The 15611-nt window shown below is 47.1% G+C and overlaps 3 protein-coding genes across 13 annotated transcripts in view; 1 reads left to right on the top strand and 2 right to left on the bottom strand.

The window, feature by feature from the left end:
* The window catches only part of AMBRA1 (autophagy and beclin 1 regulator 1), a 198125-nt gene extending 195923 nt beyond the window's left edge, over window positions 1-2202 (bottom strand). For both annotated transcript variants that reach the window (XM_034769548.1, XM_034769549.1), the window contains exon 1: window positions 2002-2202. The gene's annotated coding sequence lies outside the window, so the exon portion shown is untranslated. The remainder of the gene's footprint in view (window positions 1-2001) is intronic.
* A 4801-nt stretch (window positions 2203-7003) lies between these two features.
* Window positions 7004-11956, bottom strand: HARBI1 (harbinger transposase derived 1). Of its 4 annotated transcripts, none has more exons than XM_034769546.1 (3): window positions 11826-11956; window positions 8662-9394; window positions 7004-7700 (listed from the first exon to the last, which is right to left on the bottom strand). In XM_034769546.1, exons 2-3 carry the CDS (start codon window positions 9329-9331, stop codon window positions 7324-7326), a joined length of 1047 nt encoding a protein of 348 aa, XP_034625437.1. In that variant the 5' UTR covers window positions 9332-9394; window positions 11826-11956; the 3' UTR covers window positions 7004-7323. The 4 variants fall into 4 exon arrangements, with proteins under 4 accessions (XP_034625437.1, XP_034625435.1, XP_034625434.1 ...); XM_034769544.1 differs by having other exon boundaries at window positions 8662-9473; window positions 11826-11913; XM_034769543.1 differs by lacking the exon at window positions 11826-11956 and adding an exon at window positions 11632-11798 and having other exon boundaries at window positions 8662-9473.
* ATG13 (autophagy related 13) overlaps window positions 11950-15611 on the top strand; it is a 46628-nt gene continuing 42966 nt past the window's right edge. For 2 of the 7 annotated variants that reach the window (XM_034769534.1, XM_034769532.1), the window contains exon 1: window positions 11950-12676. The gene's annotated coding sequence lies outside the window, so the exon portion shown is untranslated. The remainder of the gene's footprint in view (window positions 12677-15611) is intronic. The other 5 variants (XM_034769537.1, XM_034769536.1, XM_034769531.1 and 2 more) reach the window with 4 other exon arrangements.

Genomic DNA, 15611 nt, shown 5'->3' with positions numbered 1-15611 from the left:
AATAAGTTTTTTATTCAAAGTTTCTTACAGAGTAGGTATGGAAGGAGCAAAATAAAAAAAAAGTAGGGAGACATGAAAAACTTAGTTACAAGGAGGATCATCAATTAGAGGGATTTGTGTTTGTTTTAAGTTAAAAGCGGTTTCAGGCCATATATCTGCCCGAGTCCATTGGTCAGTTTTTGCAGATTAAAAAAAAAAATTTTTTTTAAAAACCTACGCACACAATGGTTGTTTCTCTACCCCCATCTCAATGAGACACACTCCAACAAGGGAAACTGACTGCATGGGGAAACAGTGCTGTCAAACGAACAAAAAATGAAAAGTTGTTTTTTCCTCTAGCATCTCAGTTCTTACCTATAAAATCTTAACTATAAATCATAACAAGATTAGACAAAAAGTCATCAGAGACACGACTTTTAAGATGACAATATCCCTTTAAAATCTACACCCTAAAATTAAGTCATTTACTTGCACCTCCTCTTCTCTGTGGGTGACCTCCCTACTTTTTTGGATATTTGTTTCTTCCCTCTCCACAGGGCAAGCCTGTGCCTGATTTCACCAGATACTTTAATTCATTCTGCTGCTGGAGGTGTTTGTACCAGAGCCTCCCTTTGGCAGGATGGTACTACAAAGGAATTTCAAAATTATGTAGGAAGACATGAATTTAAACCACCAATTATTTTAACTAATGACCCCAACTCCTTGCCCTATTGAATGAACAATTGAGACTCTGCCAGCATGGACAGCTGTACAAAGGTAGAACCTACCTCTAAGAGTAGGAACTCAAAGCCAATGAAGAGCTGAGATACCCAATCCTCTCTCATAGCTGCTTTGTAACAGCACATGGCTTCAAAAGGACAAGGTACTTTACTTCCACATCACAAGGCTAATGTGTAATGAGTACCCTGTTCAGAACAAATTACTCTCATTCCTCAGAACAGACGTACAGTAAGCGTCATTACAAGGAGAGAAAAGGAATTTATTCCATCCCAAAACTATCGTGATAAAATAACCTGTCCTATGCTCATGTTTCACAACACCACTGCCACTACAGGAATCATTTTGTAAGGCAAGTTGTTCAAGGACAATCAACAATTTGTTTAATTAAACTTGGTTATCCTAATTTTGGTAGCCCAGTAAGTTTTGTTTATTGCTTTTAAATATTAAGTCCTGCTGCATGTACAGCATGTGTCAAAACAGCAGCAACAAAAAAAACAATAGCCACTCTGATATCCCACTAAAGTCCTGAGTGGAGGAACTGATTGGTATATTCAACCTGAAGATAAAAACGGTCCTCCTGCTTTTGTTTCCATCCAAGTGCCTTAGAACAACAGTTATACCACAGCCGGAAAAGTGAAAACAGAATTAACCCCATCTCTCCTGCCCTGTTGTGCAAGGAGGAGTGTGATGACCAAATGGAGCTGGAGACAGAAAATTGAACAAATGAGCATGACAGACAACTCCTTCATTTCTGCTGCTGCTAGTTAGCGGGGTTTCCAAGGGCCCTGAGGCACGGCCGGTGACCAGTCTCCGGTTTAACGTGGCAGTGGACATGCAGATCGGCAGCGCCTGACGAGCTGGAAGCCATTCAGTTTCACTCAGGGTGACTCGGATTTTCTGTGCCTGGGGCTGCCGGACGGTGGCATTGTCCGGGCCTATGCCCAGGGCGGGCAAGCGGAGGGCGCCAGGCAGCCTGTTCTCCGGGGCAGCAGGAAACCCAGTGCTGCACCTGTCCTAGGGAGACTCCGCGCCGCGGGACACCCACAAACCAAGTTATCACCTCCCCGGAGCCCAGCTCGGGGACACCCTCCCCCGTACCACCCCGCTGCACCCCAGCACCTGCAGGCCCGGGACCCTCTGGGGGCCTCCCAGCCCCGACACTCCCGCCTGCGCCCCCCTGTCCGGTGCCAGCCGGTGGCTGTGGGGCGGCCAGGCCGGCCTCGGGAGGGGCACGGGCCGTGCTCAGCCAGGCCGGGCCGAGCGCCTAGGCCCGGAGCCTACCTGCTGCAGGAAGGGCCTGGGCCTGGCTCGCCGCGTAGCCCGAGGGGGTGGGGCGAGGTCGCGGCGGAGCTGGGGGTCCCGGGCGCGGCGGGGCCTGGCCTCGGGGAAGTAGCCCGAGCTGCTCGATCTCCTCCTGCTCCTCCTGCCGCCGCCGCTCCGAGGACCTCGGCCAGGGCGGGTAGATGAGCGCCAAGTAACCGAGCCAGGCCCTAACAGCCGAGCAACAGAGCCAAGAGCTGAACCAGGCCCTAGCAGCCGAATCTAGAGCCCTGCCAGGCTTTACTAGCCGAGCGTCGAGCGATTCTCCTGAGTTTTAAACAGGAAAACCCAAGGGAGCCCGGCTTGGGACAGGATACAGAAATGGAGCTCAGAGATGAGGATGGGCGGAGGGCGAGATCCACGTCGCGGGTGGTGGTAGCTATTGGCGTTTGTTGCAAACTTAAGCCTGGGCAGAGACGCCAGGTTGTGCCAGAGGCTGTGCCTGCCCTGAGCCCTGCAGGAATCGTTGCTAGTCCCCAGGGTCCAGGCAGTACCCAACATGCTCAGCTTGGCCACACGCCCTGAAGTCCATGCAAGGGAGTGGGGTGGCAAGGGACCATTACCCACAGTATGTGGAGCCAGGTACTGGCCTCCCAGTTGCTTCTGGGTGCAATTCAAAGTGCTGATGACATTCCGTGAGGCTTGGGAGGGACAAGCCCACCACTCTCTCCCTCTTCTCAGCTCGCAGATACAGTCAAGTATTTACCTCACTGAATGGAACAGATATTTCCACACTTTCTCCCATATACCCTTATGCACAGGAAACATTTCCTGTCAAAATTTATAAAGTCACCGTCTAATCCTTTAAGCATGTGCACAATTATGCATGTGACTAGTTTCCTGTGCATCAGTGGGACAACTCGCATAAAGTTACATGTGCATAGGCCATTGTAGAGCTGGGACCCTGGATTGTAAACTCCCTGGGACAGTGACTGTCTCCTTTATCTGTCTGTATAGTGCCTTGTATAATGGCAACCTGATCCTTGTCTAGGGTTCCTACAAAATACTGTAATAAATCACACTGCTATTTGTTTTGTTATTATTTCTGGCAGTATGGTTCCTATTTGGTGGATCACTGTCTTGTGTGCCCATTGCACACTATATACATGTGCTTATTTACAATGTGTTTTTGCTGAATGGTCTGCATAAAGCATAATCATTAAAGCAATAACACAGATTAATAAGACCTATCCAACCTCCTATTATCTGTCTCCCCTCACAACCAATATTCAGATCCATCTAGCCTCCCTCTAAATCACCCAGCAATTCAGATCCAGCCAATCACTTTATTACCACACCCCAGAGATTCAGATCTATCCAATTTTCCTATCACCCCTTCTAACTATTCAGATTTACCAGACTTCCCCATTCCCAGTGATTTCTGTTCAAACATCTTAATAATTCTCCACCACATAGCAATTCAGATCCATGAAATTTCGCAGTAAACATCCCCACCCCCAAAGACAGATCATATCCATCAAACCTCTCTATAACCGCCAATCATTTTTGTTGTTGCTGCTGCTGCTTGGGGCAACTTATCCAGCCATACTGTCTATAAAAAGTGCTATTGCTTGTACCTCTTAGAAATTTTCTTTCTTAATGACCTTCCAGGACAGGATCCTGTTTTTGGAATTTCTCACTTTCACTCTTTATCACTAAGGATATTGATCTATAAACAGGAATTTGGTTTCTTAAGAATTTTGTTTTCTGCTGCCTTCTCCCCCACCTGCAGCCACCCACCTGATTTTTACCCAGATAATCTGGTGTCCGGGTGCCCTCACCTGCAGCTACAGTCTCTAGAGTGGGTGACACTGTAGTGGATGTTATATCATCCAGGTAGAATGTCACAAACTAGATCATTGCAACTTCAGAAGCATCTGAGAATCAGGGTAAGACAAACTGTCCAAGGAGATATGAGTATCCCAGAACATTCCTGTGGCTGAATAAAGCTCCCTTAAGGTGGTGCTAAGATAGAAATGGGATGGTACCCTCTTCTCTCAGCACTGAGAGGAACATAACTCCAAGATGACATCCATCAGGAACCTAGAGCTCCATGGATCTACTGGCAACTGATCTACCTTACATTCGTAGATGTTAAGGCCAGGACAGACCATTATGATCATCTATTTTGAGGAGACAGTAACAACCTCACCCAGTAATTCTACCATCAAGTCCATGACTTTTGTTTGCCCTATAGCATATCTTTTAGAAAGATACCTAGTCTAGATTTAAAGACTTCAAGTAAAAGAGAATCTACCACATCCGTAGGTAAGTTGTTTTAATGATTAATTACTTTCAATTCAAAATGTGTACCTCATTTTTAGTCTGACTTTATTTAGCTTCAGCTTTGTCATTGGATCTCATTAGGCCTTTGTCTGTTAGATTACAGAATTACTATCACACATCTGTTCATACCTTCTCTTAGATAAACTAAATAAATAGAACTTCTTAAATCTCTCACTATCAGGCACGTTTTCCAGACTTCCCTGTTTTACCCTGGTGGCCTAAAGATTGATATGGAAAGGAAAAAAAGTGATGAAAGAAATAGGCTAACAGAAAGAAACAGAAAAATTAAAGTGCAGCTAAAGACAGTATAATAGAAGAATTAATTAAAAATAGGTATTAATTCAACTAAGAAGAGACGCAAAAGAACTTTATTGCTAATTATATATTATTTATTAAGGACTGACGATGTGTTTGGTGCTCTATAAAACACAAATGTCAGCTCTGAAGAGGAGTCAGTCTATAGGACAAAAACAGAGAAGTCAACATGCATTGGGGAGCCCAGAGCAGAGGAGGCAATGGGGATTTTTTTTTTAATCTTAACTCATCTGTGGAGGAAGTGTGTCTGAAGAGGGACTTGAACACAGGAAGGAAAGTAGTTTGTCAAACTGGGCTGAGGAAGACTTTCCAAGTATACGGATCAGTTTGAAAAAGACTCAAAGACTAGAATAAGAGTAGAAGATGAAGCGGGCATCAAGGCTAGCATCACTAGTAGAGTGGAGGAGAGGGGATGCAATCAGAGATTCTTTAAAGAAATATTTTTAAGAGAAAACTCAAAGCCAGTTAATAATATGTTAAGGTAGAGAGATCCAGCATCTTGGAACTAGAAGGCAGCTCACCAGGACATGTCTCCTAATAGAAAGCAATGGTCTAATGGGTAAATATAAAAACTTTTCATTTTCCCTAGCCACAATGGATATTGGCATTGACTTCCATAGCCTCTAACTCAGATCCATCAAAGTGGATTGTAGCTGCAGGCAACAAAACCCACTGCAGAATACATTCCATCCCCCACAATTTCACTATGGTCTCAGCAGAGGCTGCTGTAAAGACCTGTAGCACAGGCCTGTCATAAGAGTTAGAGAATATGTTTGAGGACCCTCATCTCCTTATTAAATAACAATTTGTCACACCTGAACATGTCTGAGATTCATCTGGCCGTGACATCTCCGATTCCTGATCAGTTCTTACCTTTATTTGGATTATAGTGGCATATATTAGCATAATCGATAAGATGGATGTCTGTCTCCCATCACCATACTATCATCATAATAGCATCTTCCTCCTATTGTTACTGTATTACAATTATTTTTAAGCTTCTAAGAATATTTTACCAACAATTACAAGAAAACAGTTACTTTGGTTCTCTTGTTAGGAAAGTTCAGGCATCTGCATAGTAGAAAGAGGAGAGTTCTCTACACAAACTGAGCAACTGGAGTTCTGAAGCCAGACTTTATGAGAAAAAAAAACACAGGAAAAAACAAAATATGTGAGCCAGATAATTATATGCATTAGATAATTGTAAAGTTTTAACAGTTCTAACGAAGGGCTCTGGTGAGTCTTGTTTTATCCCTGCTAAAGCACACTATTTATCATGGACGTGATACTAAATATTGACAGTCAGTGCAAAGTGGCAGGCATATTCTGGCAATGTCTAATTCCAGGCCACAACCAGCACCAAGCAGTCAATTTCCTCTACTTTCCCATCTTCAAAGCTGCAGGTCACAATCTAGTCTCATTTCCCCTACAAACTAAGAATTCTGAGCTCTGACATGACAGATGTCTATGCTACCATTGTAAGTGTCAAAATCTTTGCAGGAGTCACCAAATTCCATTAGAACATTCCATAAATGAAACTGAAGTCATGACCCTGCTAAAAGATAGAACCTCTCCCAGAGATAAGCTTCCCAAGCCTGTGGTCACACTGGTGTTCAACAAATCTCTTGGAAAAGAATTTACACTTGCATTAATCCGATGGAAAGAAAGTACCCTGTTGGGACACTTGAAACTTCAACAGCTTTTTAAAAAATATCATGGCTCATGAAAGTCCTATAAATTGAAGTCCTCTGTTTATCTACAAGACATATACTCCTTGGATAATGTAGAGTAATCTTCCCATCCCATGCCTCAGTCTTGATTTACACAGACCACTTCTTGCGGTGAAAGGAAATGCAATTTATGTGTCCCAGTCATAGGACAACCAACAAGGAGGCCTTGCCACAGGCAACTGTGATAATGCTAGTGTCTGTCCAGTGGGAACAAGACTTAGACACACCAAGTAGCTGATGCATCCAGTTATGGCCTAACTTCTCCCTTTTGCAAACACCTTCATATGCCCTTAAAAAATCTGGGACCAATGGGTTTTGTGAATACAAATTTTAGCACTTGTGTGTGCACTGGTGTCAGAATAATGAAAAGATGTGCACAGGTATTTAGCAAGGATATTTAGCAAGTGTTTGCATCTGTAAATTGCAGACACATGTAAGTGCATATGTACTTTTGCATATGTACAAGCAGAGGCTGGGTAGGTGCCCAACTGGAAATTTGCCTTAAAAGGGTTTGAAAACATTTTTTGAAACTGATTTATGATGGATGCTACAGGCCACTGTAATACTCACAAAGTGACAAATTTGTAATTCTTGTGTTATTTTTTATAATATTGACAGACTTTTCAAAAATGTCAGACGATTGGAAGTGATTTTATTGGGAAACGATCCCACATTATTGTCCCTGCCTAACTGTCCTCTAGACAAGGTGGGGTCTGCACACATTAGGTATTGAGAATTCAGGGCTCAAAACAACATTTACAAAGGAATCAAGAGTCTGGCAGATGTAAAATATCCCTAAAACAGAGTGAATTTGTTACAAGTGTTTCCCTTTCTTCCCCAGCTCCCATGCCCATCTTAATTTTTCTCTTTACTAACTTAAATGAATATGAGAGTGTATTTGCTCCCATATTTTCCTCAAGTACATCTGTAAAGGTCTCCATCCCTCGCTTTATTAGCTAAAATGAGTAAGCAAAAGCTCGCGGCGGATACGACAGGCTTCAGAGTCCAGCGATTCCATTTGCTCGTATTCCTCCTCTGGTTGCTCCATCTGTCCTGTTGCTGGGGAAGACCACACATCTAGCCCATGTTCAAGAGAGATGTTATGGAGCACACAGCAGGCCAGAATGATGTGGCTGGACTTCTCTGGAGAATACTGCAGGGTGCCTTTGGAGCCATCCAGGCAACGGAACCGGGATCGAATGGTCCTGAATGTCTGCTCAATGACACTGTGAGTGGCAGAATGTGCCATGTTATAACGATATTCTGCGGTGGTCTCAGGGATATGCAGAGGGGTCATCAGCCATGTGCGGAGAAAAAAGGAGCTGTCACCTATCAAAGGAAAAAATGAGAGAGCTCACAAACCAGTAGAAACAGCAAAGATTTCTGCTCTTTATCCTCAACCGGGGGGAAATAAATTTGGGCACCTGTTTGTAGCCAGTTTCCTTGCACCATAGGTACAGGCTGACTTAACTGACTATCAACACAGAATATGGGAGAATCCAGGTAAGAGTGACAAGAATTTAATTAGATTTGCAAATGAGACCAACAAGGAGAAAAATCAAAATATTCCATTTCACAAGACTAAATTCTGTAAAAGTGTGGGAAGGGAGTTTTAGGAGAGTCCAATTAATAAACATAGGCAATGAAATTCAGACATTTGGACCAGGCCCAGGTGTAGAATACAGGGTTTGTGCAATTCAGTCTAGAAAAAAGAGGGTAATGAGAACAAGGACAAAGCAGAAGAGTGGATGTATACAACCTCAGTAATCATACTGTATGAAACGCAGAGCAGGAAATCACTGCTCTTCCAGTACTATGTGAGCCAAGAAGAGCCCACCTTGACTCTCAGATCCCAGGATGAGGTTGCATGACTGCAGTTAGAAAAAGTATTTTCATTTGTAAACTGTCAGTTGGTTTAGAGTCAGAGAGGTGATAACAATGGAATCCGGGGGGACATTTTTACAAAGTTACTGTCTGAGTAGAACCACATTTTAAACCCTCCCTCACATACATTTTCCATGGAACATGATCCTAAATCACTTTTATCTGGTATTTACATTTGGGTAGATGTGCATTTATATAGATTTTGTAAGACAAGTTAGAAATAATTAATGTCTTATTTGCCAGTGGGACCAAGAATGACTTATATGAACCCAATCTGGTTGTATTAAAAAAGCAAATATGTCAGGCATTTTCATGCCAGGAGTCTGTTTTGCTGCCTTTGAGTCAATCAAAAAGCAGCCAAAGTGCAACAGACTCTTAGAGGAGACAACAACTGGAATTAACTTACCAAGTAGCCAGCCATCTTTGTGCAATCCAGCTTCAAATTGGCTATTAAGAGCTGCCTGCTGCAGCACAGTGCAGTCCAGCAGGCTGCCTGGCCAGTGCGTCTCTGCACTCAGCAGTGCTCCTCTAGCATCACACACCATTAGGCAGTTTAAAGAATGCAGACCCTTTCGATTCACATAGGATAGGTCCTCGGCATTGGGTGCTTTGATTGTCACGTGGGTGCAGTCAATTACCCCTAGCACTCCAGGCATCCCTGCCAGCCCATAGAAGTCATCCTTCAGACTCTGCACAGAGGCTTCATCCTCTGGAAAATGAATGAATTGTGAGGCTCTCTCCACCAGTGCTTCAGTGACATTGGCAACACAGCGGCTCATAGAGGCCTGGCTGATGCCAATGGCATCCCCCATGCGAGTCTGGAAGGAGCCAGAAGTGTAGAAACCTAATGCTGCAAGAATCTGTGTCTCTGGACTGATGGCTCTGGACCGCTGTGTAGGGCGAGAGAGGCTGGTTCCCAGCAAATCCACTAGATAGTAAATGAATTGTCGGGGGAAGCCATACATGGACACCAGGTACTCATCGGTGACATCCTCCAGCTTGAAGCGATCTAGCGTCCGGTGTCCTCGGCCATAGAGCAAGAGGTCACAATCAAGAATCGCAATAGGAACAGCCATAGTCAAAGCGTGGGTGAGTTCTTGGAGCAGTTCTTGCTGCAGATCTTTTCCCAGTACTGTCACCTGCATTGAAGTGAATTGGATGGAGACTCAGAACTCAGTTAAAGAAGTTCAGCCTTTCAGCCCTATTGCCCTCTTCATTCTACACAGGTTACATAACAGCAGAGTAAGAAACACACACCTCAGAGAAATTAGTAAAGATAATCTCTTTGTTTTTCAAAAATAAAAAACGTTTTGTTTTTTTTAATGTTGGGGTCAATTTTAGTGGCAGATGAAAGATGCCCAGGAAATTGAAGCAGTCAGTCCACAGTATGTGCGCAACAGCTGTGTGAGCTTCCCTACAGACCCATCAGTGTCTCAGCCCTTAACAAAAGGGACTTTCTGCAGGAATGAGAAGGGAGTTCAATCTCTTTGGGTCTTCTGCTGCAAATGCCAAAAATGAGGCAAGTAATGGCAGTAGTTGCTGTCAAATTCTTAGTGGAAAGTTGTTAAAATCACAACAAACTAATCTCACATACATAGTACAATTTTCAGTCACTACCAGGTTAGGCCATATTCAGACTAGCAATCTGAAACTACATAATTGACAGGCAACTACCTTATTTCTGCTCTGTCACTGAACTAGTTACGCAAGTTGGATGAGTCTGTTGTTTCTTTCTGAGCTAATGTACTTGTGCATAACCTAAACTGGCTGTATCAGGCATGCAGTTTATGTGGATTATTAGAACAACAAAATCCAAGAGCTGCTATCACCAGAAACTTGGGAGAAATAAAACCTGCCCTTCAAATTCAAAGTCACAAGTCTCAGAGTGTGATATAATATGGGTGTGTGTGGGAGTCCCCTTTGACTATGCCAGATCACATCAGAAGCTACAGCCTACAGTGGGAACATTAAATACTAGATATATGCAAATAGATGTATGTATATGACACATGGGCAGCCAGATGAACTTCACTGTTGGATAGCACCAGGATTTCCAAAAAGACCAATGGCAAATGTAGTTGATATTCTATCATATATACCCCGCGGTTTAAAACATACCCACTAGCCAGAGACCAACATGAAAGTTAAAGGTCCTCTGGAAGTGCTGAGGGAGATGAGAAATCCAGTGCACCACACACACTCCTGAGGACTTACTGCATGCAGAAGCAGCAGAAGCAACAGAAAGAGTCCATCCTCCACTGTTAATGGGGCAAAGGACAGGAGATAGTTTTCTCCTTTCCCCTCCCCATCTTGGGGCATGGGAATTGCCAGACCCACTCAGACCAATAGTCCATCTAGTGTGCTATCCTATCTGGCCAGTTTCAGGTGGTTCAGAGAACTATGTTAAGCCTCCCATAATGGAGAACTAAACACTACCGTGCCCACTAAGGAAGTTTCTTCCTGGCTTTAGTCAGTTAGTTATTGCTTTAATCTCCTGAATCATGAATTCATTTTTACTTTACCAGATGTGTTCTCAATATGGTCATGAATACACAAATTAAATGTGAAACAGCTAAGGCTCCTTCCTTTGGGTGGGAGGAGGAAGTGAGCAGATTCCACTCAGGGATCAACTATAATAATATCCATGTTAGTGTAAAACATGACTGTATTTTAGTGTAGCTGGAACCTAATTTATTTTAACCATGTTTCCAAAACATGCTACAGTTTAACTCTGTCCAAGAGCATGACACAGTTCAGTGCCAGGGATAGGGTCCCATCTATGTTAGAAGACAAAACTGTGGTTTTAACAGTTAGGAAACTAATGTGTTAGAACCAGGTCCCCTGATATGGATGCCCTTGTGATGTAGTTAATCCTCTAACAGCTGCCTCAGGAGGCCCCTCATGTTACCAGGAGATTGGTGGATGTATGAAATACAGAGGGCTGGTGAATGAGGAGGTAGATGGGGAGGGCAGAGAGAGAACCAGGGGGAGATGGGGAGGGTAGGGAGAGGGCCGGGGGATGAAGAGGGAGAAGGGTGGGGCGGAGGGAAGGCAGGGTAGATGGGGAGGGCAGGGAAAGGGCCGGGGGAGAGGGGAGCCGGAAGGGGGAGGTGGGGTAGATGGGGAGGGCTGTGGGATGAGGGGTAGGACGGAAAGGGAGAGCCGGAAGGGGGGTGGGATAGACGGGGAGGACAGGGAGAGGGCCGGGGGAGATGGGGAGGAGAGGGGGGTGTAGTAAGTGGAGAGGGCCGGGAGAGATGGGGAGGACCTGGGGATTGTTAGTGGGGGAAGGACCCGCCTCAGCTGGGCTAAGAGTAGGGGGCGGACCCCCCAAGCTCTGCCACCCTCCCCCGGCCTGGCCCGGCCCGGGATTTACCCCGCGCTGCAGGGGATGGTGTCCCCCCGCCCGGCTCTGTCAGGCGCGCGGAGCCCGTGTCCGGATCCTCTCCCGCGAGTCCCGCCGCCCCACACAGCGCGGGGGCTGCCCGTTCACAGCAGCAGATTCCCCACGAAGCCGGGCTCCCCTCACTCCCGACCTGGATCCTCCCAGGCCGCGCCCCCCACACCTACCAGCACCGGCCGCAGCGCCCCAGCCCAGTCGGGAGCGGGGAGGGGCTGTCCCGGCTTCGTGCGGAAAGTGCCGCGGCGGATGCGCAGGCTGCGCCCCTCCCCCGGCCGGAGCGGATGAAAACAAACAGCGGCGATGGCGGCGGCTGCGGCGAGGGGGAGCCTGGGACCCTAGGAGACCAGGACACCCCCCAGCCCGGGGCGCGGACACCCGGGATCCCGGGCCCGGACAGTGGGGCCCCAGGGCACTGAGATCCCCCAGACCCTCGGGCGTGTAGCGCCCCGCAGCAGGGCCCGAGTTCCCCTGGGCACGGCTGGGCCCGAGAGCCGGGACCCCTCGCTGGGCGAGTATCGGCCCCCAGGCACCAGCGCTCCCGGCGCTAAAAGGCCGAGGCAGCCCCTCTCGTGCCGGGGGCGGGGACCAAGAGCCCCCCCGGATTGAGGCCCTCCCCGGGCCGGGCACCGAGGCTGGCTCTGCTCACTGGCAGTGAGAGCACCCGCGCTGAGGGGGCCCTGCTGGGCACAGGCGCTCTGCAGTGAGATCGAGACGAAGAGTTCACGGGTCCGGCTGCGTGGAGACTTCTGGAGCCCCGTACCTAGAGCTGGACCCTGAGGCGAGACCTTGGGCTGGGCATCGAGACTGAGACCAAACCCTGCCAGCTCAAAAGATTCCACTGGCTGAGAATTGAGGAGATCCTATAACTGAGATACCACCTAGTCCCCTGGCCCAACAAGAAGACCAGTGAAGATCCCTGAGGTCTAGATGGGTTTGGCCATGCAGAGAGACTAGGCTCAGCCAGCCCCGGTCCCCCGGCATGAGACCCAGAGCAATCACCTCTGCCTCCTCCCTGCAGGTATGGTGTGAATGGAGGAAAGTACAAAAGGTAGACCCAGTGGCCCACACTCCCACTGCACCCAGTCTGTGTGGCATTTCTGACGGGGTGTCTGTCCATTCTGAGCTTGGCATTCCATGTACTGCGGCAGGGATCCTGGTGTGGGACCTCAGACTAGTTCTTGGATGGGGATGGAGGGAGAACAAGGTCTCCTTCAACTCATGAAGATTTTGATTCAGAATTTTCTTTATTACATAGTGTTATAAGTGAGTCTTCATGTGTTGAAAATAATTTTGCAGATACATCTTTATGTACTTACACTTTAAAGTGATGAAAAGACTTCAGAACATAAAGATTTTAGCATAAAGCCCTAACTGATTTAAATCAATAGTCTAGCCTTGAGACAGCAACGCTATAGTTGTGGTATGAGATAGCACTTCCATTCTTAAATCTCTTTTCAGTTGCTTATTAACATGCTTAAACTGTGTGCTATTTGGGGTGAAACTTATGCTTGGTCACTCCAAAGTGACGTTTTTGGTAAATTTGTTAACTCAGTGGCAGCTGAACAGATTTATGGAAAGGTGGAGAAACTGTCAGATGCTTTTTGTTTACTTGAATGATTAACTTGCCAGAGCCTGAATATTGACACTGCAGTCAAACAGCCCCTTAGCAGGGTGATCCTGAGTCAGGTGATATGGGCCAGCTGAGGAAGTGAAGAGCAGGTGGGCGGGCAAACTTTTTGGCTTGAGGGCCCCATCGGGTTTCATAAATTGTATGGACGGCCAGTTAGGAGGTGGGGGCTGGGCCACGACCCCTTCCCCTATCTTCCCCCCCCCCCCCCCCCCCCCGTTCCCTGACGGTCCCTCTGGGACCTCATCCACACATCCCCGCTCCCTGTCCCCTGACTCCTGCTGCCCCATCCAACCCCTCCTCTCATTCCTGATGGCCCCCAGGGACTTCTGCCCCATCCAACCACCCCTTCTCCCTGTCCCATGACTGCCTCTGGAACCCCTTCCCCTGACTGCCCCCTGCCACCCCATCCAACCCCCCTCCTTCCTGACTGCCCCCTGGGACTCCTGCCCCCATTCAACCCCGTTTTCCCCCCCGACCATCATCCACACCCCTTCCCCCTGACCACCATCCCAAACTCTCCTGCCCTCTATCCAACCCCCTCTGCCCCCTTACCGCGCTGCCTGGAACACCGGTGGCTGGTAGTGCTACAGTCATGCCTCCCAGCTGCAGCTGGGCCTCACTGCCACCGCCACCACCACGCAGCACAGAGCACCGGGTCAGGCCGGGCTCTGCAGCTGCGCTGCCCCAGGAGCTCACAGCCCCGCCACCCAGAGCATTGCGCCGGCGGCGGAGCGAGCGGGCTGAGGCTGCAGGCGAGCAGGGGAGGGGCCAGGAGCTTGGGGGCCAGGCAGGACGGTCCTGTGGGCCATAGTTTGCCCACCCCGGTGTAGACATATGCTCAGAGGTCTGGGAGATCAACTTATTGGGGCAGGTCTGTATAACTATAATAGTTCAGGGCTTTTATGTGGGCTCCGTTTCTGCAGTGGTAACCCTTCTTGCCTCTTCTGTAAGCCTTTAAGATGTCAACTAGTCCCATAGTGTAACAAACTTGAATAGTGGGTATTGCAAGTGTAAATGCTGGAGAGCCGAACTGAGTTCCAGTTGTAGGGCAGTGCAGGCTAAGAGTGCAAAAGTTTGTAAAGAGGCCTGCCTACCTACCTTTTATTTCTTACCCATTTAGCTATAGTAATTCTCATTATACACCAGGCTTTAAAACTCCTTTTCTGTTTACTTTCTTTATATGAGCCTCAACCATAAATGAGACTTTATTCTGCAAAATGTTGCCCATGCAGTTCAACAGTGCTCCCTGTGGTCACCCCTTCTACATTAACGTGCAGCCACCTTACACACAGACTACAGGTATCAGCATGCAACCAGGCTGCTCAAATCAAAACATAGCATGGTATGCTGGGACTTACTGTATAAGTTTCCGTGGGAAGGCTGCTGCAGTCTGTTCCATCACAAACATTGGGTGCAGCAGTCAGGCTCTTGTCAGGTTGCCAGCATGGCTCTTGGTCGAACAGAGTTTAGGCAACTCCGACATATATATGAAAAAGTGTTTCGATGCCAAACTATTGGGTAGGTCCTAATATTGTTTTAACTCTACCCATCTCATTAGTGCCTCATTAGAAAGGGCATGGCTTTAGCTAGAGAAGCAGGGCGTGGAGTTTGTCCTTTGAACACCTGCTTTTGACATCCATTGTTTGGAGGCAAGGAGAAAAAGACTTGAATTACCACAACTGCATGAACATGGATATTGGAAGGAGGGGCAGACAAGCCATTCACAGGTAAAAGCATATGGTATAAACACTAGTTATATCATTGCTGCTCATATTGGGTTAAAAGACAGTGAGGGCAGATATACACTTAAAATGCTGCATTGGTGCAGCTGGACCGATCCAGCACTTAAGTGAAGATACTCCTATGCCGACGGCAGAACTTCTCCTGTCAGTGTAGTTAATCCACCTCCGTGAGAAGCTCTGCCGCCGACATATTGCTGTCTACACCGGGGGTTAGGTCAGTGTAACTACATCGCTCAGAGGTGTGGATTTTTCACACTCCTGAGCAATGTAGTTACACCGATATAAGTCTATAGTGTAGTCCTGGCCTAAGGTATTTGATTGGCAGGGGACGACTGGCTTTGGGGATTTGTAATCGAATCTGGAACCTTTCACTTGTAGGTCTCTGGTTCAAGTGTGGCTCTGGTCAGTAGTACCAAAAGGTACTACTATCGGTTGGCTGTTCAGTAGCCTGAGTGAAGTTAATTGGTGGTCTCTCTCCTAGCACAATAGCTGACCCTATTGCAAAACCTATCATAATAGGCACTTAACTGGGAAGCCTTGTGGGCATTTGAACGAAATGGGTTAAGAACTGAAAGGGCATG

The sequence above is a fragment of the Trachemys scripta genome, chromosome 4, assembly GCF_013100865.1.
Source record: "Trachemys scripta elegans isolate TJP31775 chromosome 4, CAS_Tse_1.0, whole genome shotgun sequence".
NCBI classification, from domain to species: Eukaryota; Metazoa; Chordata; order Testudines; family Emydidae; genus Trachemys; species Trachemys scripta.
Note: the sequence above shows the minus strand (reverse complement) of the source record. Positions and strands in the feature narration are given on the sequence as shown.